Consider the following 25761-nt stretch of genomic DNA (forward strand, 5'->3'; position numbering starts at 1 on the left):
TACAAAAAGGAAGCATTATAGCAAACAAGTCCACAGTGTCACGACATTGGACAAACTTAGGTCAATAACTTAATTTCCCTCCTGTGCATCAGTAGGATGGTAATCTAACTGAATGATCAGGTTGAGCTACAGCTGCTGTCCAAGTCAACTGTAAGAGTAACTGCACTCTGTGAAACACAGAGGTGTAGGTATCATGATTTGGGCTTATTTAGCAGCATCTAGACTGAACCATCTTGTCATTATTTGATAGAAAAATTCATTCTGAATTACATCAGCATATTTTAAAACAAAATGTTAAAACATAGTGGACTGCAGGCAAAAGTTGTGGATCAACAGAAAAACATTAACAGTAATATGTAACAGTAATATCTGTGTGTTCAGTTTGAATTTCAACAATACAGACTATGCCCCCTAGTGTTCAATACAAGGAAATGCATTTGTTTTCAGATGGATGAAAACCACACAGAGGACACGAGAATAGCTAATTAGATTTTTAAGAAATATGCTCATGGAATTATTGAGAGTGAACCACACTAATAATGCAAAACGAGAAGCAAGTTAGACCAGGTTGGTCTACCCAGTGGTTATTTTTCTGAAAGTACTATGCAATACTTGTGTTAGTTAAGGACAACTTAGAAGTTTCAACTGCACATGTTCAAAATGTAGTGACAAAATTAAGAGTTTGTTTGCCTCGTTATTTACTTACTTGGCATACAAGTCTTTCTCTGAAATGTATAGCAAAGATAAAAATATATATGGAAAATGGAGGCATTCTGATAGAATTAATGTACTTCTGATTGACTGCCATTCAAAGACATATGTACTGTATGTAGAAGCAAAGTGGAAAGATAAAATTAAATTTACACAACAGAAAAGCAAAGGTTCAGAAATTATGCCACTCAAAGAAAAGTAGTAATGAATCATTTCACTCAATATATAAATGAGTGTAACTGTTCCATCTTATTTGTCTAAATTTTGTTTTTATTTTGTGAAGTTTCAGCAATATTTTAAGTAATATTCCTGCATAAAATTCCACTTTTATCTCAAAATAAAACTGTGACAAAATTAACATTGAATTTTACACGAAAATGTCACATACAGTATGTTGTCCAGTCATTGTAAATTATATGGCTATTTATACCTTCAACATTATGTTTCTAGTACCAGTTGTGAGAGACTAGTAACAGGGTTTAAGAAGATGCATGAAAGAGGAGATTGGAGATTATATATTCCTCAGGCTGAGAAGCATCACAGCTCAAATGCTGGATGAGTACAAATTGCACAAGGTGTATAAGAAATCCCCTGGATCATGTCTCATTTTTCTGTGTTAGGCTTCAAGCCATTTGTCTTACATCAGTCCTAAACAGCCCCTTTTTTCCCACTGCTGCCTCCCTGATCCTCTTGCAGTGCAATGAACATGGACAGGTTTGAGAAAGGCCCCAGGGAGATCCTCAACCCTGAGATTCAGAAGGTGAGAAGGACCCCAGAGCAGGGCCCACTCTTATTAAAATATAGCACCGTCCATTATTACCATGAAGCCTGATTCACAACCAAGTTTATAATGTCCTCAGGCTGTGTCACCTCTAACTAGAGTGCTGGTCAGTGAGAATGATGTTGTTTTGTCCCCTTTTTCCAGGATCTGCTGGTGTTGGAAGAACAGGAGGTACCATTCCACCATCATTTGTACATTCTGCCGGTGTAATTACATTGTGAATGCATGCATAAGTGGAAAGATGTATTTTAAGTACATTTAAGTAACTCTGTATCTGTTGTATAACTTATTTTCTTTCTCTGAACAAAAACAACTGGCATTTGTTGTTGATCTCTTCACATCTTTAGGGTTCTGTCAACTTTAAATTTGGTGTACTATATGCCAAAGATGGACAACTCACAGATGACGAGATGTTTAGCAATGGTAAATCCTTCTACACCTTTGTCACTTTTAAATTTAGTGTTTTTTCAAAACTTGTAAAAAAATTTTTTGTTAATGCTTAACATTACTTTGATCTCCATAGCCACCAAATTAGCATGTTTGTACTATCTAGAAATCCTGCCTCCATTTATCTCAGTTTTCAAATTTATTCCTTAAATCATAACAGAACAATTTTCATCTTGATAGGAAAATGTTATATTTGAGCTTTAAGGTGAAATATTATTAGTAGACTGAGTTGGACTGGCTGTCTCCAACATTTCTTGTCTGAATGCTAAGCCAAGTCAAGCTAAGCTAACTTAGCTTAGCTTACCTTGATCTGTGTTCAACAAACTATTTTTCTCTAACACTTAACAAGAAGTCTGAAAGTATTTCTTTAATGAAATTTTGCTTTTGTTATTGAAGAAAGCTAAGTGAAATTTGTATGTGTGTTATAGAGATGGGGAGTGAGAGCTTTGATAAGTTTCTCAATCTACTGGGTGATACTGTTACACTGCAGGGATGGGCCGGTTACCGGGGGGGTCTAGACACCAAGAGTAAGAACACCCACATTATATAAACATAACAAAAGAGTAAAATGCTCCGAATAAGCTCATTTTTCTTGTTGTCCTGTTCAACTTTTGTGTCTGCAGATGACACTACAGGAATTAAGTCCATCTATACAGTCTATCAAGGCCATGAGCTCATGTTCCATGTGTCCACAATGTTACCCTACTCCAAAGAGAACAAACAGCAGGTGTGTATATATGTGTGTGTGTGTGTGTGTGTGTGTGTGTGTGTGTGTGTGTGTGTGTGTGTGTGTGTGTGTGTGTGAATGCTTTTGTCTCTGAATAACACATCCAAACTACAATTGCATCTTTTAAAAACACCCATGGCCTGTGACCCGCCAATTTCCCTGTAGCTCCTCCATGAGTTAATGTTGGTGACAGAGTTTTCAAATGTTTTTATTATGATTGTTTATAATTGTCCTATACCTAATAATTTTTTATTTATACATTTGTTTTCCATTTTTCCCATTCCTGAATTTAATATAGGCTTTGTTTCTCCCTATGACGGAGTATACTTGTGTTCTTTATGAAGATGAGAAACCTCAGTTTTGGATGAAGATCTGTATCTCTTCATCATCTGTTAAGATACCACTTAAACAGAGCACTGATGGGAAGCCAGCACAATGGCAGCCACTGAACTCAGTGACTTTATAGATTCAAGGAGAAGAAAAGGGACATCATTGCTCTTTTCTATAATGTCAATATTAGCTAGTATGATGTGACAGGGGTGGTGCTTCACAGTTTTGACACATAATTGGATTTCCTCTATAGAACAGACAATCTGGTGGTCAATAATATGGAACAGTTTGTACTTGTGCTTCACAATTCTCTTCCACCTGTGTGACAAGCTGCAGCGACACTGAATGTCAAAGCTGAGTTTTTGTAACTGTGATGTAATTGGTAAAGTTATTGTGTTAATTTCACTCTATCGTGTGTGATTTACGTTTACAAAATTCTCATTAATCAGTCACGGAGCTAAATGAGTTTCATGCTAGAGGAAATCTAATATAGATTTAGTGCTAACCTAGCATCTTTCTTTGACTGTGGCACTATAGGATTAATAAATAGGGACTCCACAATATGAAAAGCAAAAAAAATTCTTATAATTCCAATTCAAAATTTGATTTATGCCTCCTAATTTATCATTTGCATGTTCTAATTTTCTGCTGTTTTAAAGTTGTTTACATATCATTGCTGAAATTTCGTCTTATTAGTGCAAACAAGATCAGATAACAACTAGTTCTTCATCTAAATTATTCTGTTTTCCATCAAGTGGTCAAGTAATGTAAGTTTAAAAATATTTCCTGTCACAGATGAATCACATAGTTCTGAGCTCAACCTGTTTTGTGTTTGTTTGTTTTTTTTTCTTGTCTCTGTGGTTTGTCCCCTCTGGCAGGTTGAGAGAAAAAGGCACATTGGAAATGACATTGTTACCATAGTATTCCAGGAAGGGGATGATGCATCATCGTCCTTCAAACCATCTATGATCCGATCACACTTCACCCGTATCCTTCACATGGACAGTGACTGTCAGGGAAATTAATCGGTTGTCAGAGACTCTAGTCGTGTTCCTTGGAGCTTCTGCTAATGAAAATGTATGTGTTGAAATAATGGGTCTCCTGTATAATTAGTTTTCCTATACTTTTATTCTCAGATATTTTTGCATTAGTTAGGTATAATAGCCAGAATGACAGTTACAGGTGAGTTTTGAGGTTCAACCCCTAAAAAAAAATTGCATTCATTTAAGCTGCTGAATGTTTTATTTAAGCATAATAGAAGCTGAGTTTAATTGATCTGCTCCTCATTAGATGTAGGTGTAAGAAAGATGTTACATACCTGCTCTCTGCCACAGGTTGAAGATTTTCTCAGAGGAGAGCGTTCCACTGTTTGGACCCCCTCTACCATCTCCGCCTGTATTTACTGATCACCAAGAATTCAGGGACTTTTTATTAGTCAAATGTAAGAAATTGCTAAAGTAAATAATGTGTCCTATCTACTGTTAATCTGAATCATGCAAGTTTTTTTACTTTTATTTTTTAATTTCCTTTAGTAATCAATGGAGAGAAAGCCACACTGGAGACGCCAACGTTTGCCCAGAAGCGTCAGCGAACTCTTGACATGTTGATCCGCTCGCTCTACCAAGATCTTATGCCTGACTTACACAAGGTACACCAATATTTTTTTGGCCATTACTACTGTGCAGAGACTTTTTTTTGGCAATCCAAGTCATCCCTTCCTGATTCTTTCCTGTCACTTTGACACCACTGTAGCCACTGCTGAGTTGTACTCTGCTGTAATTCACTGCAGCCCTCCGTCTGCCTCTGCATACTGCACCACACCAATGGGATACCACTGCAATGCTGACTTTCTCAGCAGGACTCCTTCTCCTCACATCCTTTTTCTTTTTGTTTTTCTGTTTGTTTGTTGTTGTTTTTTTGCCCTTCCTTCTTTTACTGTTGCGCCTAATACAACTAAGTTCAAACTATGTTTCACTGCTGCTGCTCTTACCCTCTGCCAGGGTCAGTCTCTAAGACCCCTTTTGCTTTCTTTTTCCCTGTGTGTGTGTGTGTGTGTGTGTGTGTGTGTGCCACATTTTGCATGTTTGTTGTTTAGGTTCCTTTTTCTCCCCAGAATATGTTAAACCGACGGTCATTCAGCGATGTGCTGCCTGAGTCTCCAAAGTCAGCACGAAAAAAAGAGGAGGCCCGGCAAGCTGAATTTGTCAGAATAGGGCAGGTAAAAATGTACACACACATGCACATACACACACACTATCTACAAGAGCTCTACAGGAAGTAATCAGAAACACTTACATGCAAACACCAAAAAACACTCAAGAGACACAGCGACAAAAGTGTCAACACAGATATTTTTTAACATAAGTTTTCCAGTCCTCTTGCACACACATGGAATCGGCACGTGCTAACGTTTCATCATCCACTTCATTTAATATGGGTATCACCTGTCACTTTCACGTAAGATCTGTTTCACCACTGTGGTATATAACAAGCTATTGGCTCTGAAAGGTATTTCTCAGGTCTAAAATCAGCAGCAAGTGGAAAGTATTCAAGTATTTTCACATGTGTCAGCAGAGTCCAAACCTTAAACTTAAAGCAAGGTAAAGGGGCACTTCTCTTTCACAAGAATTCTCCTGGAAACTTTAATGGAAAGATGACATTGGTTGTTTTTTTATGAAGCATTTGTGCACCTGTTTATTATGCAAAGTATAGTTTCAGGTCCTTTTAGATCCACAGGTACTTACTTAGAAGTAAATGCACATCCAAAACATACTCATGTTAGAGTAGTAGTAATACTGGTTAACAGAAAGCCAGGATTATGCACAGATATGTATCATGTATATAACAATAAAATCACTCATAAATATATATATATATCTTGTTCCCTGCTAATAATGCAGGAGGTACGTGTGTCACTGGACAGTGAGGTAATTTTTACATTCAAATCCTGCCTTTAGTATCTTGTGCTATTAGGTCAACAAACATTTTCCAGAATATATATTTCATAAATGCCTTTTTTCCTTGGAAACGCCTTTAATCAGCGTGTCTTGTTAAGAACACTTAAGATCAGAGCTGTAATCAGTGGTTTAATTCATGGTGTGACAAATTACATCAATGGCTAAGAAACAGTTTGTTTTTCTGTAGCCTGTGAATTTATCTGCAGGCCCTCCTGTGTTTCTCAGCTGGAGTGCAGTTTTTGGTCCTGTATTTTACCTCTCATTTCTTGGAAGTCTCGTATTAGTTATCTGGAATTTATATGTAATTTGCCAGCATATGCCTACACTCTAGTTGTTGGGGAAAAGGTAACGGTTTGGAGTACATGTCTTCTCTCTTTGATATTGATAATTTTGATAATTGATAATTCTCGCTGAATTAGTGTTGGAATTAGCTGATCATTAGACGAATTTGTGTTCACAGATGAACAAGTGGTCTCAGATACTCAAAACTGTGGAGAATAATCCATCTTTCTCAAAAATTAACAAGTATATCAGATAATACTTTATTCTTGTACAAAATTGTGACGGATTTCACTAAAAACAGTTAGTTGATGAAATTATGGGTAAAGTGTCCAGAAACATTATTCTACACACGCAAGAACAGATGTACAAACATCTTTAAAAGCTACTCTTTAGGCCTACCTCTTTATAAACAGTTTAAAAACTGTCCCACATGAGAATATAGATGGGATAGTTATGTACCTTCTGTGATAATCTTCTAAGATTTTTATTTTACAAACAATTTAAGTTGAGATGATTGTGAGATTAGGGACATTTTATGGCCTGTTGTGGTATCTAATTTGATGCTTTACTGAATGTGTCTTTAAATGAGAATAAAATAATAATAATAATAATTTCACTCACAAGTCAGATGGAAAGTATAATAACATGTGGTCATGAAAGTAACAAATATCTTTCAGCACTCTGATGTTTATTTTACTTTCAAATGAATATTATATCCAGAATCAAAGTGTTTGTGTTCATTTGTAAATCCAGACTCATCCACACTTTCACTGTCTTCCACTTCTTACCCGACACTTTGCAAACTGATGGCTTGTTAGATTCCAGCAGGTCTCGCTTCCAGCTTCCTTCCCAAAACAATCATGCTCATAGAGCCTGCCAGCTTAATTTTTTATTCTATGTTGTAACTGTTTAAGAATATTTATTCATGCCTTTAAGTGATTCTGTTTCATGTTTTGTTTGTGCTATCTGTATTTTCTAACTATTACTCTTCATGTTGCTGCTTCTTCTTCTACCTTGTTTCTTTGATTTTTTTTTTACTCATAAACACAAAGTCAAGGTATCGACATGTTGTGCTGTAAGGCCTGAGAATAACAGAAAGCAGACGTCTGGAATCATTGATAATCTAGTTTGGTTTTAACTAAACTGCATGTTCAGTCATTGTGACGCACTTAAAACACAATGATTTTATGTTCTCTTAGATGTCTGAGAGGTCTGTAAATGTTTTTATGGGTGTTTTCTGAATGATGGCACACTACAATGCACTGTTAAGCCGTTGTACAGTTGGTTGGTATTGATTTTATTGTCTCCAGATTGCTTGTTTATGCGGCTATGTAAATATAATGGCAGACTGTGCTGCTTGGATTGGCAGTATTCAGTCTGTTCAGATGGTTGCTGCTTGAACATTCATACAAACTGTTTTCCATTTAATTGTTTAAATGATTTATCTTTAATTTGTGGTGACAGTTGGTTTTTGCAGGCAGACTGCTTGCCATTAGTTTATCTGAATTCTCAGCAAATCTTAGTATGAACAAAAAGGGAAATATGACAGTGGTGTGGTGGTTAGCTCTGCAGCCTCACAGCAAGAAGGTCGCTGGATCGAGTCTCGGCTGGGGAGAGGTTTGAACTGTGTCCTTTCTGTGTGGAGTTTGCATGTTCTCCCCGTGTATGCGGGGGTTCTCTCCGGGTCCTCCGGCCTCCTCCCACCGTCTAAAGACATGCATGTTAGGTTAATTGATGACTCTAAATTCTTCCTAGGTGTGAATGGTTGTTTGTTCCTATTTGTTGGCCCTGTGATGGACTGGTGAACTGTCCAGGGTGTACCCTGCCTCTCACCTGTTAATGCTGGGATAGGCTCCAGCCTACCCGTGACCCCTTAATGGACTAAGCGGTACAGAGAATGAATGAATGGCAGGTCAGTTAAATATTGGGAAACAAAGGGTGTGTAGTTAATAAACCTCTGATCTTTTTCATGAAATGCTATGATTTAAAAGCATTATTCAAACACGTATTCAGTTGAGCAGTGAGCAGCAGCACCTTCACCACTGTGAGAATCTTCTCTAGAGCCAGCCGAAATATTCAAAATATTATCAAGAAATCTATATCAAGCTGACAGTTAAAGCAAACTGAGTACAGTTTGTATGCATGTGTCATATGTGACATTTTTCAGGCTCTGAAGCTGAAGACCATCGTAAGAGGAGATGCGCCAACCAGCCTTGTTACCACTGGCCTGTGCAGAAAAGAGGTGGGGACACAGCTTTGAGACACCACACTAAACAATTCACATATGACCCCATATTTGAAAATGTTTACAGTCAATAGAATCAAGTTTATGCTTAATGCCACTGACTTTTTTTATGCACAAGTTGTAGAGTGCAGATAAATAGTCTCCTTTTTACATGCCTCCATTGATTAGAAACATATCCACTTGTTTTACACTGAAGCTAAATATCAATTATGATTTCATTATAATCTTTATGTTTATTCTCACATGCCCGTCTTTTTTATCTATTGGATGTGTGCTGCAGCCATGGGAGTCCCAGTCATTCTGCAGCACATTCCCTTATGAGATTGTGTGCGCTGATTCCTGGGGTCAGTCTCTGCTTGTTGCCACTGATACAGCAGGGGTCGTGCTGCTGGACGGTAAGATCATCCTAATCGATGTCATGTTCCCTATAAAATACCCACACAATGGTCAGCAGAATGTCAAGGCCAGCAGTCAACATAATGATAAAGCAGTTGTCTATGTTTCAGGGCCTGATCCAGCATTGTCCAGCACTGGTGAGTGACATTTAATCAATGATCCTGTTTCCTGCACAGTTGTGACATATTTTCCAGATAGATTTAACTCTGAATGATGTGCATTGTATTTCAGAGATACAGACTCTTCCCCCGGTGCAGGTGTTTGACAAAACAATGGCAGTAAAGCAGATGCATGTTCTTGAGCCTCAGGACCTACTGATCACTCGAGCTGACAAAGGTAGACTTGAACCAATATTTCCTCTCTACACATCAGAGACTGCTTCTCTGTACCATCCTTTGTTACCCTCTCAATGAATCGGAGGTGTATTTACTGCACATCATCTTAGTCATTATCCTCTCTTAATTAATCCCTGTCATCTCTCAGTGTTGTTGAATGCATGCTTACCCTCTCCACTCCCTCTGGTCCAGTGAACACATTGATCTTTCACTGTGATCTAAGAAAACTGACCTCTAAAGAATCAACCCCTGTGTCTGTTTATGCCGCATGACTGCTGTGAGAATGCTGAGCTGTAAAGTACTAAAAGATCAGATTTCCTAACATTAAAAAAAAACCACAAAATTATAAAGAAGTCACTGTTGACTAACAAACATCAGTAGGATTTTGTCTAATGTTTGCTTTAACTGGAACCGCATGTAATTAATTACCCTACAGATGATTAGCTAACCCTAATATTGACAAACAGGGCTGACACAGGTTTGATAGTGATTATGCGATGACAGCGCAAACATTTGTCACGACTGTGTGTGGGTTTGATAAAGCTTCTGAGAGAACAGGGACCTTAAGAAGCCTCCTAGTAATCCTCCCACAGTAAGAAACCATTGTCTGGTCGTGGGAGGATGCTTAAAACGGAAACTGCAAATTAAGGAGTAACCGTCATGCAAAACAGAAGCTGCTTTTGTTTTGTTTCCAGGGAAGGACGCTCGGCTCCATGTGTTCAGACTCAGTGCGATCAAGAGAGGTCTGGAGGAAAGGCAGCTCATCAGAAGCAAATGTGACTGCCGGGAGAATAAACTAGAGAAAACAAAAGGTATAACACAAGACATGCAGGAATGTACACAATGTTGCACATGTTGTAAACTAATCCCTACAAAAAGCAAGCAAGCAAAAAGAAATCCTTTAAGCGGTTAACACTGGCTGCTGCTCATGGGCGTTTCTGGTCTCTTAGAGCAACTAATAACTATTAGGATGAGTGGAAGACTCAAAAGCTACAAACTAGTGCTTCACCTTCATCATCATGCTTTTGCTTCGGTACCTTTTGAGAATGAAAGACTTGAGAATATTATGTTGTTTTACCTTATTGGTTTTTGGTTATCAGCTCATACGTTTACAGTATTACTGCCACATACCTATGCACCTCTGACAGCCAGAATTAAGTGTGGTTTCAACACTGAGACAAGCAAGTTTGTCAAGTCATGCCAATATTACTCTAGAAGAAATGCATGGAACTAGTTCTGTATAAGGTTTCCCCTCCATCCCACAGGAGAAAAAGACTCAGACTTTAAGAGTTTATAACACTGAGAGAAGATGGGGAAGGGAGAAGACAGGGCAGGAGTGAGGAGGAACAGGGCTTGTGCAGGAGAGCTACTTTTCTTAGAAGTGCAGTCAAATTTAAATACAGTGAATGAGAGACAGATGACCAGTAAGTGGCTATCATGACCATTGATTTTAATGAAAGAAGATCTTTATGGTATATATTGACTGTTCCTGAAAATATAATGTTTTGTTAGTAGCAGTTTAATGGTTGTTTTTATCATCATCAGTTGTAAATATCTTTAAATGAGTGATCAAATGTTTGTGTGGGAGTATTAATTCACTACGTCTTTGCATTTATTTCCCAAAATAAAGGATAAACAAATGTTTAACTTTAGAGCGCTCGCTAAATTTGCAGCAATATACAGAATGCAAACATTGCTGCAACCCTTGTTAAACTGTACCAGGCTGGAGTATCCCCCATTCAACCGTCATGCCCTCCAGCAACAGCAGTGTTGCCAAATTGTGTTTTTCATGGTTAAATCCCAACATGGCTATTTGTTCCTGTAGTTCCTGTAGTGTAGTACACCCTGAAAATATCACAAAAACAAGAAAGAAAAAAAAAACAAGACCAATTATAGTCTATTATAAAGGTAAAATTTTATTATATTGCCTTGCTTGTTGTTTCTGTTTAATTTATAGTTAATTGATGTAATGCAAACATCAGAATGAAAGCAGAGGGCCACCTACACCAAGAACAATAACTATACCTTTAAATATATGAATGTAAATACCGTTACACTTAAATTAGAGTCCATCCCACAACTATAACGAACACAAACACTGACAACCAATTAAAAACACTATGATCAAGTTCTCTCCCCAATGGTACCAATAGACAGACAGCTTCAAGACTGTGCTTCTCATTACATTCCTATTCTATTATTTATGGTAAGATTAATAAAAATTTAATAATATACTTACGTAACACCATGTCTATCTAACTCTATAAAGAGTTAACTAATAAAAAGGAAACACCTTCTCTCATACTGTTAACTACCACTTTTTAAGCATTCAGTGGACATGACATTACGCCTAAATTTGGTAATGAAAAAAGCTTCGAAATACCCATACAACATTCCCAAGTGGTCTTATTTGCCGATAGGATGTTATTCCTGTAAATCCTTTGACTTTTGCCCTGTAATCAAACTGCTGCATATAAAGTATGAACACATTAGGTCATTCTCATTAGTTTGATTGACATAAATCCACCATGTTTTGTTTTTTTTTTGTTTGTTTGTTTTTTGTGAGCATTGGCAGAAATATTCATGTTTACAGAAACAAATCTTAAGATTTCATTGACACACCGTTGGTGTAATGTTACTTGTCTGAGGTTGGTGCATTAATTTGTGGGATGATACCTGGAAAGAGCACCTGCAGCATAGCATGTTCAATGTACTGCTCTTTCAGTCTCTCCATCTCCTCTTCTCCACCTACTCTTTGGCCCAGGTTGTCATTTATACTCAATCAACACCCACCATGGCTCAGAGCTGAGAATAGTAGCAGCCATCAGGACCAAACTCCTCCTCATTACCAGAAAACATCCACGTTTCAGCGCTGTCACCACAGGAGCAGACTCTCCAGTGGAAGAGTTTCAGTACATACGGGTATGACAAACTTGAGATACATATAGAGAAGAGGTTGTTTATTATATTTTATGTTTTCCTGAGCTTGAATGATAAATGAAAAAAACTGAAAGCTAGTGTGCTTTTAAATTTTTCTCTCAATATACCTTTTTACCTCAAAGCAGAATCCTCACAAAGAAATAATGTAGTTTGAAGCACTTCAATTTCCCCATTTGTTTCTAAAATTGTACTTTATTAAGTTTAACTTTATCATGAATGAATATCCAGACATGCTAAAAATATTTTCAGATTTACTTGCTTTTTTGGATGTTGTCTTTTCCATTGTACATTGCAAAACAACTAAACATAGGTCTGCTTACAGCTAAGAAAAATATGCTCCTTATGACTGCAAAACTTAACAGAAAATCCTGATAGCTTTTAAATTTCTTATGTAAGAAAGTAATCTTTTCATAGTCTGCAAATCCAGGAAAACTTTTCAAAAAGAAGCTGCTAATAAGTGAAATGCCATCCTTTAAATATGGTTCAGAACTGTGCCTCATATCGGTGCCCAAAGTTACTGAATTCATTGCAGTATTGTAAATAGCCTAGAGTACACATAGCCTAAGAGATATGACAGTGTCATATTAATGTGTACAATTCACCCCTTAGGAAATCTGTCTATGTGACCCGCCCGTGGTGATGGCGCTGGTGGATGGTCCAACAGGGGAAAATGACAACATGATTTGTGTGGCATACAAACATCAGTTTGACCTGATCAATGAGAGCACCGGGGACGCATATCGGCTACATCACGTCGACGCCAACAGGGTGAGGCACAACCGCACAAGCACACATGCTCATACACACACCCTCTTATTTCTGTCTGTTTCTATGAGATGTTTATTAAAGCTGAGTACAAGTGAGAGCTGCAGCTGTCCTAGTTAGTCGCTTTATTTACCTGCTGATTACCAGGCTGCTCAGGTGAATCAACACATTATCATTCATAGCCACCAGCTGTGCAGGAGAGACAGAAGAAATGACTGAGCAGGCTGGAAGATGAACAACTGTTCTAACAAAATGTTAGATACTGCTTTAGCAAGAGTAAATAACAAACTGGAGATGGCATACTCTACATCTTTAATGTTACCTTAAGGGAATGTGACCTTACATGTTTTTCTGGAAATCTTCTCTCATATCTAACCTTTGGATCATGTTGAAATTATTTATTTAAAGTGACTTGACTTTACCTGCAGGTAAACTTTGTAGCAGCCATTGATGTGTATGAAGATGGGGAGGCAGGTCTGCTTTTGTGTTACAACTGTGAGTTTCCCTTTGACTCCTAACATTCTAGATGTTATATGATTCAGGTCTCTTTCTCTACTTTCAAAGCCTTAAACCTTACCTCTACCACTTGAATGAGATTAATAGCAGAGACTGCACCAAAATATTAAAAGTGACTGAGTTTCAAATTGCAGCTATCAATTTCTTTTACCTTTCTTTTTTAAAACATCAATATTAAGGATAAAAAGGTGTAAAAGATTGATAAGATAAAAAAAAGTCTGCTTTTAGTTGCTGTTTTAAACATCAACTTTAAAATGTAAAATGGAGAAAGTCAAAACCTTTCATTTAAAATGTGAACCTGTGTGTTTTTTCTCACAGATATTTGTTACTATAAGAAAGTTTGTCCATTCAACGGCTCCACACCAATGATCCAGTCCAATACCCCTGATTTCCACTTCAGCTGGAACCAGATGCCCAATGCAATTGGTAGGTTACTAAGGCAACAGTGCTTGGGCTCCACCCTGCCCATGCTGCTGGCCTGGCCGGAGTTTGCTGTCACCATGGAAACACCATGTGTGACCACAAGCACCCAACTGGCTGGTGATTATGGGCGTGTGTGTTTTTGTGTGTGCCTGCGACTGTGGAAGTTATTATTAACACAGAGGGTTTTAAAAAGAAAACACTATTTGTACTGAATTTGTAACCCTGACCCTGTTTAAAACAAAATGCAGCTCCAATATTTTGCTTTTTTACATGCACATGCACTACAAAGCAAACAATGCAAATGAATGAAATAGAAATCATTAAACATATTGGAAACACACACAAAAAAAGATAATTTAGCTACCTTGATTTGTATTTTTATATAATGTGATGAAATAGCTTTATTTTTTTAATCAAATAATTGGATTAAAGGATCATTTTTCATCAATATAGCCAATTAAAAGGAGCTTTTTATCAGCAACTTGGGTACATTTACATTCAAGATTTTTTGATGATACTCTCAAACAAATTAAACAAATTTTGTTGTGATTTTCATGATTAAAAAAAAAAAATAATTTATTTGGAAAAAAGTTAGTGCATCTTTATACAGTGGAAGATGAAACCTCTGACATCCATTACGTGTTCTCTTTGCTTTTGTACATGGTGTCATTATACAAAAATCTGCTGATCCCTCAATGTCAAAAGGAAATAGGTTTGTAAATGTTAATGAACCTGGTTCATGTTCATAAAAAAACTCATGAATATGTGATGTAGATCTCAAATAACTGACAATTTATTCAGGATTGATTGCCCCATTAAATACAGTCCAAGAGCAAAAAGAAATCCAGTATTTCACAGCAGGATCTGCAGGCAGCTTTTTCATTTGTCAGTGTTCATGCAGAGTGCAGGTCTTGGTGCAACAGCACCTTGTTGCTTCCCTTTGATCATATGTTGTTTTCATGTGTTCTTCTTGTCTTTGCAGTTTGTGCTTTCCCTTACATCCTGGCCTTCACGACAGACTCCATTGAGATCCGACTGGTTGTCAATGGAAACCTTGTGTACACAGCAGTGGTCCCAGAGCTACAGCTGGCTGCTTCACGGGTCAGTATGATTATCATGTCTGCACTTTTTTTGCTTTCATCAACCAATATTATTGACATTAATGTTTATTTTGTGCTACTCTAACACAACTTTTCTGGAAATTAGGTGCATATTATGTATCTGCAGCAAATTTGGTTGCACTTTAGCAGCAGTCTTCAAGCATGTGAATGCTTGCAATGTTCGAGAGTCAGACCTCATTCTGTGTTGTTGAAGTAGCTCCTTCAGCTCTTTCATTTCAATCAATCTTTAATACCCCGGTGGGAAATATGGCTGACAATCTGCATGGCTACAAAACAATAATGCAGTCATAACTTATACACTGAGATTATTTTAGGATTGCAGTGCACCTGGTATCAAACAGTACCTCAATCTCTTTGTTTTTTATTTCCTTGTTTTACCTCCTGCTTCTGCCCCCTCTGTAATATTCCTGGCTTCTCTGCATGCTCTCCATCTATGTTTTAATCTCATTCCCTCTCTGTGTGCCTCTGTTTTTCCTCCCACAGTCGGATATCTATTTTGTCTCGTCGGCGCCAGTGAGCTCAGCCTCCAACTGCAGTTCAAGAGACACCAGTTCTCAGAGTTCCCCACAGACACCCACCGGTTATGAGATGCCCGTGTTTCCTTCGCCACTCGGTGATGGTAAGCCCTGCACAGCAAGAGCACCAGAGGGTGTTGATGTTAAAGGTCTCTATATGTCAACGCTGCCCGCAGACCCATTTGACTTCAGATGCTCCCTGAACCCAGAGCTCAAAAGCCATTTATAGAAACTATTCTCAGCAGAACAGTTCTCTGAAGAGCCAGCTTTTCTCCTCCAGGTTAGGATTAGTTTCCCACTATTTAGTCATGTATACCTCTCCTACAGCTACATTTCTCCAATGACTCTTACTCCATCTTTTCTTACTGCATCACAGGAAAGAGTTTTATTAAAATGAAGTTTCTATAGGTTCAGCTTCCCTTTCTGCATATTTTAAACTCTCTCTCTCTCTCTCTCTATATATATATATATATATATATATATATATATATATATATATATATATATATATACACCACCGTTCAAAAGTTTGGGGTCACTTTGCCATGGGATTCAATAGTGAAGTGACCCTAAACTTTTGAACGGTAGTGTATATATATATATATATATGTATATATATACATATCCACAATTTTCCTGAAGCGGTTCATAGGGGGCGCCATTATCAACAGTTATGGGCGAAACTTCCGTCGCAACCGGAAGTAGCGGTTGTTTAGCTGGGGAGATTCGAGTTGGTCGGCGGGAGCTACGGGCTAAAGTTAGCGGTCGATTGTTAGAAAGTGAGAAATAACGAAATGTCCCGGAGTTCAGGAACATCGTGTGCTGTGCGTGGTTGTACATACAACCAGCGGAAACTAAACGAGTGGCTTAATTCAGAGTGCCTTGAACCAGATCATGAGCGGAAGAGAAAAGCTGAGTGCCCGTGTCCGCAGATCTACAGATCTATTCAAAATATTCTAAATCTGTGGTAGTGTAAGGGGTGACAACATGCAAAATTATCACAAAACAGGAAAATTAGACATAAGGTTCCAACACAATGGAAATTTAAAAATTCCATACTTTTTCCAGATCATAATTTCCATACTTGTTGGTAAAACAATTAAAATACTTTATGCCATGGGTTAATAGATGTGTACCAGGTAAATAACTTATGTAATCATTTGGTTTCAATAATATGAATATACTGCTGTTGGGTCCCGAAATAATTCTAGGAGATTGTAACTATATACAAAATAATCAACCAAGTAACTTCAGACGAGGAAAAACCTAGATAAGTATTAAGATAAATATTTCCATACAAATGTTTCCATTTTCCACACCTAAAAATGTAGAAAATCAATATCATCAAAAACAACAACAAAGCTTTGATGATGAAGTCTGTAATCTATTTTTTTCTATTGTGCGCATGTGACGTAGTTGGCATTGGTTCTCATCAGCAAATCACAATGGGACGGGATCGCTGTTGAGGATATTCTATTTTTATTTTTTGCAAAGTTTACAACATGCGTAGGAACCCCGTGATGACCTGTACTGAACACTGGACTAACCTTCCACATGATGGCAGCAGCGTGGCTGCAGGAGCGCCCAGCACCTGCAATGCAGGTACAACCCGCTGTCTGAATTTCACCTGACAGCTCCGCCAAAACCCAAGCCTGGTGGTGCGACACAGTCAGGGCTTGACTGGGCTCAACACAACTAATCAACACGGGCCCTACTTTATTGCTGTGGAGGTACTGGTATGCTTCGGCACTCTTCATATTTTGCATAGCTTCACCATCGCAATCCGTTGCGTTGATTACGTAGCTAAAGATGTTAGCATAAGTTATTCTCGGCCACTTCTTTACCTCATCCTCCCAATCCGTAATTGAGGAGGGAATGGGCAACGATATATCGCCTCTTCTGATCACTGTTTTACTGTGCTCCCATCTCGCCATCATGTCTTAAGTGAAGATCATGAACCATTAAAAATATAATACTGTAAAGTAAATACGCCGGTTGCCAAGCGACAGCGGCTTCAAACCGGAAGTTTCGCCCACAAATTTTGGCCACGCCCACAACCCGGAAGAAGCCGCAGGAAAATTGTGGATATATATTACTGAACAAAGTGACAGACAAATTGCCCACAGATTCACCACACCCACCATTCAAGAACACATCATGTGCAGAGATGATTGAGGATCAATATGAGCCCCTTCCTCCTTTAAGCCTTTTTTCTCTTTCTCTCTCTCTCTTTCTCTCTCTTTCACTCGCTCCTCGATCTTTCATTGTATGATCAACATTTAATCTTCTCTTCTTGTGCTCCTGACCTCTTCAGATTGATATAGCTGTTCTTACATCTCCAATACCCAGCCCTGTCAATCATCATCAGTCAGTGGACTGATGGATGAGGGAGACATCGGCTCCGCTTTGTTCATTCCACATTCTAGCTGATAATGTGATGCAAATGTGTCCAGTTAATTCTAGAGACTGTGGTGCTGTGCCCGGATTGAAAAACACAATTATTAAATTAAATTGGTTCTGTACCTGCTGCTGCGCTATCAAACCAATCTTTTCCTGAGGGGAGCAGGTATTTACAGGTCCCATTAAGGCTAACAGGGAGGAAGGTTTGGCTGTTGCAGCTGCAATTAGGCGTGGACAGGATTTATGCTCCTAGGTCTTTCTCTCAGAGGGATTTTCATTTTCTACCCTGTTTTAGGTTGTTGTGTGTATAATTCTGCATCACCTGGAAAACCTACAAAAAAACCTATTGTGTTATTGTGTGTGTTTGTGCACCTTAATGTGAGTTACTGTGTGTTCGGTCTGTGTAACCCTCTTCTTCATCCCTGGTTCAGATTCTATACGGATCCCCTATGGTACCAAGCTTTCCCTGTACATGTCTAAGGATGCTGAAGGTACTGCAGGATTCTCCCACAACTTGTCCTCAGCTCATAAAAACACTCATAATGTTGCCACACTAACATGCACACGCTCCCAGAGTGTATCACCCTGTCTGCTCCAAGGCGGCATGTTGACTTGGACGTTGGTTGAATGTTAAGTAAATGTTATGTCTTCCCCATCCCCCCCTTCTGTCTTAACTAATTGAAGCATTAGTATGAGAGGGGGGAGAAAGGTGATAGAGCGCAAAGTGAAAAGTGAGACAGGAGGCGATAACGTCAATCAAAGCGGAGGGTTTCATAATTACAGGGGGAAGTGGGGAAGAGACACTGAAAAGGTATGCACAAGTAAGAGAGGAAAGGGAGGGGCTGTGAACATGCAGGAGGGTGGGAGAAAAGGGAAAGAGGGAAGGAGAAGACACGTCTGCCGCAGCATGATTTACAGATTGCACTGTCGCCATGGAGACTTTTGTCAGCCCTCTCTTCGATCCAAAGTGGGAGTCCAAACAGTGGTGCCACAGTTTGATGGTGGGTGGCTGAGGAAGGGGGGAGAAAGGTTTGAAGGGCTGCTGACAAAAATCCCATCCTCTAACTGCCTGCACACCTGCCGTATCTGCTCCTCGGGGAGGTTTTCATTTGATGTAATTGCATCAGTAATGTGAACAAGATGCTGTTACTGAGGTGGCTGCAGGCCACCATCTATGTCCATTGGCTTTAACACACATCAAACACCTGCAGTAAAACAGCTCTGGACAATTTGACTTTTAGTCCTGAGAACATCCGTAATATTTGTGTCCTTTATTTTTTTTATTTTATTTGTTTATTTTTTTGCCAGTGTGATGGAGAGTGACACTTCCCCTGGTTCAGAAACAAACGCATGTGGAATATATTGATCTTTCTGTGATTATATATTCCAAATAACTGCATGCTTTCTTACATTTTGGCTTTTACGCTGTGCAGCATCACAGGTACATGAGAGCGGATCTGTAACAGCACTAACACAATGTACCTGTCAAACATGAGCAGTGACCCTATATTTTTCTCCATGGCTCTTTACTCCCCTCTCACCCACTGACATTTCAGATGAGACAGTCCTCTTTGTGCTCTGTAGCCTCCACTTTGATCCATTCTCATCAGTGTTAGCACAAGCCTGCTTCAATGGAGCAGTGTGTCGCTGCTGAGCTCCAGTACTGCCCCCCACCTGCCATAGTGGGGAACTGTAGGTTGGCACACTGCAGGTTTGTGGGCAGATTGTGTCATTTAAAAAAAAAATCAACATCAATTTAATGTGTCCCAATAGTTCTTTAAGCTCTATAGTCCCTGCAGAATAATAGATGGTTTACTATAAATAGCTACTGTGCAGTTATATTACATTAGCTCTTTGTTGCAAGGATGATTAATTTTCATATCGTATGAGCTCATATTAAACTGTGCGAGTTTAAGTTTATATATTGTGGCAATAAAGGTCAAACAGACTATTTTAACCACAGTTCTAATGATTGCAAATATTGACTGGACTGGACTGGATGTCCCACATATGTCCCATGGCTGTTTTTCTGAATATGGTAATAAAGAGGGTCCTTAAATGCACCACACTTAGTGTTAAAAGGGTTGTTAGTTTTTAATTTAAGGTTTGCCACCTTTTTTTGTACCTGCAACACCTTAAAGGAACTTTTGCCACATGCAAAATACAAAATGCCGCCTAGTCAAAGACAAAGAATTCCATGAGATGTTCCTTCAAGTTGTAAATTGGTGCAAAATCATTTTAATAAATCTCGATTGGATTAAACCTCAGACTATGATCTGGATTTTATAGACAATATCTAGCTTTACCCTGCAATACTTTTGTGATAACAAGGTTTTATATTTAGCACTGTTAGGGTTGGTAATACTTTTGATGGATAACAGGACTCTGCAAAAGTCTTGAACCACTGCTCATTTCTATATATTGCCAGGAAATTAGTAAATAGGTGCAGTGACTGACAGATTAATATCACTTCATGTCATTATTCCACCCAGATTTTTGTCTAAATTTAATAACTAAGCCAAGCTAGCTGACTGCTGGCGACAACTTTACATAAATACCACTTTTATTTATCCTATGAGCTAAAAATAAATAAAAAAAAAAATGTATTAAAGAGAAAACATTCGGTGACATTTTGAGAAAATATTGAATCATTTAAAAACATGTTTGTAGGTGAACAAAATATTAAAGTGCTTCAGGCTAGGAGCTTATTTTTTATTAAATGCCACTCATTCCTTTACCTTTAAATCTTTTCTCTAACCTTCTGCTTTCATCTCTGCTCTTATCTCACTTCTATTGTTTCTTAATATTCTTTTTCCTCATCTCCTCTTTCATTTCCTGACTCTTTTATTTTCTTTTTCCATCCTTCTTTTCGTTGGGATTCTCTCTTATCAGGTGAAGCAACATGTAAGCACATCTTTAAGATCCCTCTGTGTAACTTGGTGGGCCGCAGCATTGAAAGACCCCTGAAGTCTCCTCTAGTCAACAAAGTGCTGACTGCACCCGCCCCTGCAATGGTGCCCCCAACCCCGCTCATCTCTGCAACACATTCACTGTCCTTGTCTCGCATGGAGATCAAAGAGATTGCCAGCCGCACAAGGAAAGAGCTGCTCGGTAAGCTGAAAAATGTATTTTTGTGTAAATGTAATTACTTTTACTGAACTAACTCTTGTTAAGACCATAAAGATAAGTGTGTTTAACAAATTTCTGTAAACAAACAAAGGTTTGACAGAGGAGCCAAGTGGAAAATCAGACAGTGGATCAGTCAAACAGAGAAAAATGAGCAAGAAAAGTACTGATGAGGAGCCTAAAGTACGAGCGCTGACATCAACAAACAGTGACAGGTAAAAGAAACAGCAGAAACACATTTAACAGACTTTTCATAACCTTCTGAGCCTAAGATTTAACAGTCTGTGCTCAACAGGTTAGCGTCAGAGTCCGCTGAAGAAGACTTGGATGTCCAGTTGCACTGTTCGTCCAGTCTGGAGGCAGAGCCGGAGAAAGGGGTGCTGCAGGTTGAGACTTCACCTCTTGCCACTGCTTTTACCCTGTCCACATCATTCGAAGAAGATATCCTGGACCTAAAGTGAAGACAATCCCATTGTGCACTTCTCCGCTCACCCACTCTTGTACAGTCACCATTATTTTTTTGTTTTAAGTATTTTACCCCCCTTTTTTTTTCTTTTCCTTTTTTTTCCAACAATTGGTGGGGTGTGAGTGGAAGACATGTCCGAGTGTGTGTTTGTTTTTTGTGAGCAGTCCCTCAGCCAGTATGTGTTGGGTGTTTGTGTTGACCTGGGGCAAATAACCCAAAGAGGCGGTGAGGTTGTGTGATATGCTGCAGTCTGCAGCAGTTTTGAGATAACAATTTAACCACAAACCGCAAACTGAATGTAAATCTGCGCTCCAACGTACAAAAAAAAACAAACAAACAATCTGTGCATTCACATTTCCCTTTGAAGTCACTAAATATATGTTGTATATTATGTGATAATTTCCAGTCCACTTCCTAATGTTGTATGATATGCATATGTATGTGTACATCTGTTTATATGTGAAATTGCATACAGTAACGGGCTTATAAACCTGTGTGGCCTGTGATGCATATTTATAGACATATTATAAAATCACTTTTATTCCCACACTTAGTATGATGTTTTATGCTCTCTGCACATTTGAGTCCGTATGCCTTTCCTTATTCACTACTATACAGATTGACAGGGCTGGAGGCAAAGTCTCCCACAAGTGCCATTTCCCAGCATCCTCCACTGCATTACTCTTAACAACCACTATATTCTGGCATCTGACAGTAGCAGCCATGTTTGTAGTCCACATTGGATTACAGTGGTGATTCACAACTCTTGCCTGCTGGAGACTCTCTTGAAGCCACATTAATTAAACATTTTACCCCATAAAGAAGGCTGATTTTAAGTTTGAGTGTCCCTGCTCTTTGAAAGCCATGATATCCATGACATAATGCCAAATATAAGATCATAAATCCAACCACAGACATCAAATATGTGAGGCCTGAAGTATCTGGGACAGTATTACAATTTTAAAAAAGTTAAAGTAAAGATAAGCAGCAGGGCAGCTAACTGCATAAATTATGAATTATTTATAAATAAAAATAGTTTTTCTAAAAAATTACTTTCATCCCAGTAATACTGGTAAAAGCCATAACACATAAAAAAAATACTGTTTTTTCACTTTTCTTTAAATCAGTTTTATATATATATATATATATATATATATATATATACATATATTTTTTTTTTTTTTTTTTTTTTTTTTTTTTTTGGCATTTTATATGGCATACAACTCCTGGCAAAAAATCATTTCAATTTTCACTCTTGGAGGATGTTTATTCAACATTTTTAGTTTTAGATTTTTTTTTCTTTTTTTCATTACAGAAAAATAACTCTGTTTTCACAGAAATTAACATTATAGCGTCATCAATATGCTTAAAAAGATCTTAAATATGTTCACTTTTATCCCTAAAAATGACCACAGTTCCAAGAAACCTACTTCATAATGGAATGAGAAAAGTGTCCAAAATTTCAAAACACGCTAATACGTTTACCTCACTTACTTCTTTCCCCGATAAACAATCCCAGATCAATCAGTGTGGTGATTCATTACAAAACATTACAATCATCCACTCATCTACAGCTCATGACTGCTGCTCTGTTATCTTGTTTTCTTCCGTTTAGCTTTTAGTGATGGTTTACGTTTGGCTTTTCTGGATGTAAATCCCACTTCCTTCAGTCATGCAGTTCACTTTTAAACATTAACTTCTGTTTCTGCTCCTTTACATTTCATCTCCTTTATTGAGCATTTCTTGTTTTTAAGACACACTGCTTTGAATTATTTTTCTTTTTGATACAGTAACATCTTCCTTGGTCAACCTTATATTTCTCTTTTATAACCTTCCCATTTTTAGTTGTACACAGCTGACTGTGTTCAGTTACTTTCATGACTGAAGTTTAGAATAATTTCCATTGTTGATGCTCTGTTGTTAGGGGCATGTTTCCTGCCAATCAATCAGGTTTAACAGCTCAGATCTGCAAGCACTCTCTTTTAAACTGCAGAATAATTTACCCATTCAAATGTATACAGCTATTTGTTGTAGAAATTAAAATTAAAAAGTGATCTTCAATTTCATTTCATTTCATTAAATGAAACAGCTGGCATCTTTCAAAAGTGATATTTCCATCATTTTTGCCAGGTGTTTTCTGGAAATGAGATTCTTTGTTGTAGGAAACCCTATAGTCCATAAAACTGGGTCACTGAAACCAATGCTCACTTATTCCAACGTCCACTCTTTTATATTTATTAAGCAAACTCTTTGTCACAAGTCTAAAGCTATAATCGTATCATATTGGAGTTATTGTAGTTGTTCACTTTCATTAGTGTAACAGTTTTCACCCAAACCTGCAAGCTCTAACTACAGCTGGGAATCTTCAGTATCCAAATCAACTAAGGCTTCATATTAGCCAAAAACAGACATTTACTTTGATTAGACTCAAAGACTATTTGAATTCCTAGAAAGAAATTATACAATGTAAATAATTCACACAGTCTGTTATTCATTCCATGGATGAAAATTTGGTAAAACCTTTAGGCATAAACAATATGTGTGTGTGTGCACCATCACCACACCACGTTTGGCTAAAACAAACCTAAAACAATAGTCCTAATACAAGCACTTTTTTTCTCTGTGGCATTGTTTCGTTTATGATGTAAGACTCAGTTCACTGTTCCATGCTTTGCTTGAGGTTATAATAAAAGATATGCTGTCCTGCTTGTGTCTTGGCAACAGGACAAATAATATACCCACAAATAACCCTAATCACATTATTTTCTCAAACTTCCTTGAGAACCACACATAACACTTTTATTTAAGTAGCTGGGAGTAAATTGCACAATTAAGCAAAATAGAGTTTTACTGTCTCTTAAGCTCTACTAGCTCAACAACTGCCCACCCCAGGTGATAACAATTATCTGCAATTATCTCTGGTAGTACAAAAAGACTGCAACATGCTGGGTCCTGATGAAAAAGCAGCAGCTCAGAGTTTTAGTTTCTACATTAAACAGATTTAAACAGTGCTGTATTTCTGTAGATGAAACACGGATTAAGTAAAATCAGCACCGGTAAAGATTAATGTGGAAAGCATCAAGAAACAAGTCTGGCTTCAAATTGGGAGTAGTTGGATGTTAATGCAGGTTTTGAGAGCGCCTCTATGTGGTGGTTTCACAACACAGCAGCCACCACAAACTGCACGAGTTCTCTATTGAACCCAAACCCCCTCATTTGCTGTTCCGCAGCATGAGTCCTTCCAACACTATAACATATCCTGAAAAAGGGAGGGAAATGAAGGAACATCGGGGGGGGGGGTCAGATACTCTGTGTCAGTGTTTATCTCTCTGAATGAGGGCGGGTGACTGGGAGAGCACTGCTTCTCCTGTTTATGTCTCTCCCTTTTTTCCTGCATTTCTGTTGAGCACCCTTGATTTCTACCTCCCCTTGGCATTTTTACTTGTTTTGTTTTTGTATTGGAATCTATATTTCTTGTTTAGATTGTTGCTGAATCTCTATGTGATATCAAAATTTAAAAAAAAAAAACAAACAAAAAAAAAACAAAAAACAAAAAAAACACCAAGTGTCTTAAAATATTGTATCGCCATTGTTTTTAAATGCCAAGTAATACTTGTAAATGTTTGTGTATCAAATGTGGCCTCAAAGGAAACTAAACTATATTATTATTATTATTATTATTATTATTATTATTATTATTATTATTATTGAGCAGTTATTTTAAACAAGTGCTGTAGACCACTGCTGTGAGAGTAGTTGATTCTGTTTATTGATATGTAATAAATATTTATGGAATTATAATTGTGCTGCTTGTTTGTCTGAGTTTAAGTATAGGTCAGTCTTTTATTATGCTTCAAAAGCAGGCTGTTAATAGTGATATTTGTAAAATTATTATATTAATAATTTTCTGTGTGTATGCATAAAATCAGGGGGAAGCAAAGAGGTAGTCTGTTACCATAGCTGTAAAAAATGTAACAGTTACTTATGGAGAATTGCTTACTTTATATTATATATTTGAATAATATATATTTATATTAGTATTCCCATACTACACCTATTTGAAGCCAAGCCTGCTGCAAAAAAACTGAACTCTTTACTCACTCGAGGCTTCTTTCTGTTAGATAAAAAAACAGATTCAAGACTTATGCAACAAATACAGAAGCTGTTCTTTTGCCATGTGTACCTTTAATTTAATTTAGTACTGTGTGGGTATTAACTGTTCTTAGTAAGATGTCTGCAGCTTGTTTAAAATTTTGCTGCCAAAGTTTGAACTAAATA

The 25761-nt window shown here is 37.8% G+C and overlaps 1 protein-coding gene across 6 annotated transcripts in view; it reads left to right on the top strand.

Moving 5' to 3' along the window:
* garnl3 (GTPase activating Rap/RanGAP domain like 3) overlaps nucleotides 1–21799 on the top strand; it is a 75434-nt gene extending 53635 nt beyond the window's left edge. For 3 of the 6 annotated variants that reach the window (XM_041970348.1, XM_041970349.1, XM_041970351.1), the window contains 25 exons: nucleotides 1408–1471; nucleotides 1637–1663; nucleotides 1840–1915; nucleotides 2368–2466; nucleotides 2563–2666; nucleotides 3875–3983; nucleotides 4133–4178; nucleotides 4331–4437; nucleotides 4529–4644; nucleotides 5092–5214; nucleotides 8403–8477; nucleotides 8761–8875; nucleotides 8987–9013; nucleotides 9108–9212; nucleotides 9907–10023; nucleotides 11976–12133; nucleotides 12761–12919; nucleotides 13345–13411; nucleotides 13751–13858; nucleotides 14838–14956; nucleotides 15460–15595; nucleotides 18323–18382; nucleotides 20784–21002; nucleotides 21112–21232; nucleotides 21313–21799. In XM_041970348.1, coding sequence (XP_041826282.1) covers nucleotides 1408–1471; nucleotides 1637–1663; nucleotides 1840–1915; nucleotides 2368–2466; nucleotides 2563–2666; nucleotides 3875–3983; nucleotides 4133–4178; nucleotides 4331–4437; nucleotides 4529–4644; nucleotides 5092–5214; nucleotides 8403–8477; nucleotides 8761–8875; nucleotides 8987–9013; nucleotides 9108–9212; nucleotides 9907–10023; nucleotides 11976–12133; nucleotides 12761–12919; nucleotides 13345–13411; nucleotides 13751–13858; nucleotides 14838–14956; nucleotides 15460–15595; nucleotides 18323–18382; nucleotides 20784–21002; nucleotides 21112–21232; nucleotides 21313–21478 — 2623 coding nt within the window. In that variant the 3' untranslated portion in view covers nucleotides 21479–21799. The remainder of the gene's footprint in view (nucleotides 1–1407; nucleotides 1472–1636; nucleotides 1664–1839; nucleotides 1916–2367; nucleotides 2467–2562; nucleotides 2667–3874; nucleotides 3984–4132; nucleotides 4179–4330; nucleotides 4438–4528; nucleotides 4645–5091; nucleotides 5215–8402; nucleotides 8478–8760; nucleotides 8876–8986; nucleotides 9014–9107; nucleotides 9213–9906; nucleotides 10024–11975; nucleotides 12134–12760; nucleotides 12920–13344; nucleotides 13412–13750; nucleotides 13859–14837; nucleotides 14957–15459; nucleotides 15596–18322; nucleotides 18383–20783; nucleotides 21003–21111; nucleotides 21233–21312) is intronic. The other 3 variants (XM_041970350.1, XM_041970353.1, XM_041970352.1) reach the window with 3 other exon arrangements.
* The last annotated feature ends 3962 nt before the right edge of the window (nucleotides 21800–25761 follow it).

Source organism: Melanotaenia boesemani, chromosome 19 (genome assembly GCF_017639745.1).
Source record: "Melanotaenia boesemani isolate fMelBoe1 chromosome 19, fMelBoe1.pri, whole genome shotgun sequence".
In the NCBI taxonomy this organism is placed as follows: Eukaryota; Metazoa; Chordata; class Actinopteri; order Atheriniformes; family Melanotaeniidae; genus Melanotaenia; species Melanotaenia boesemani.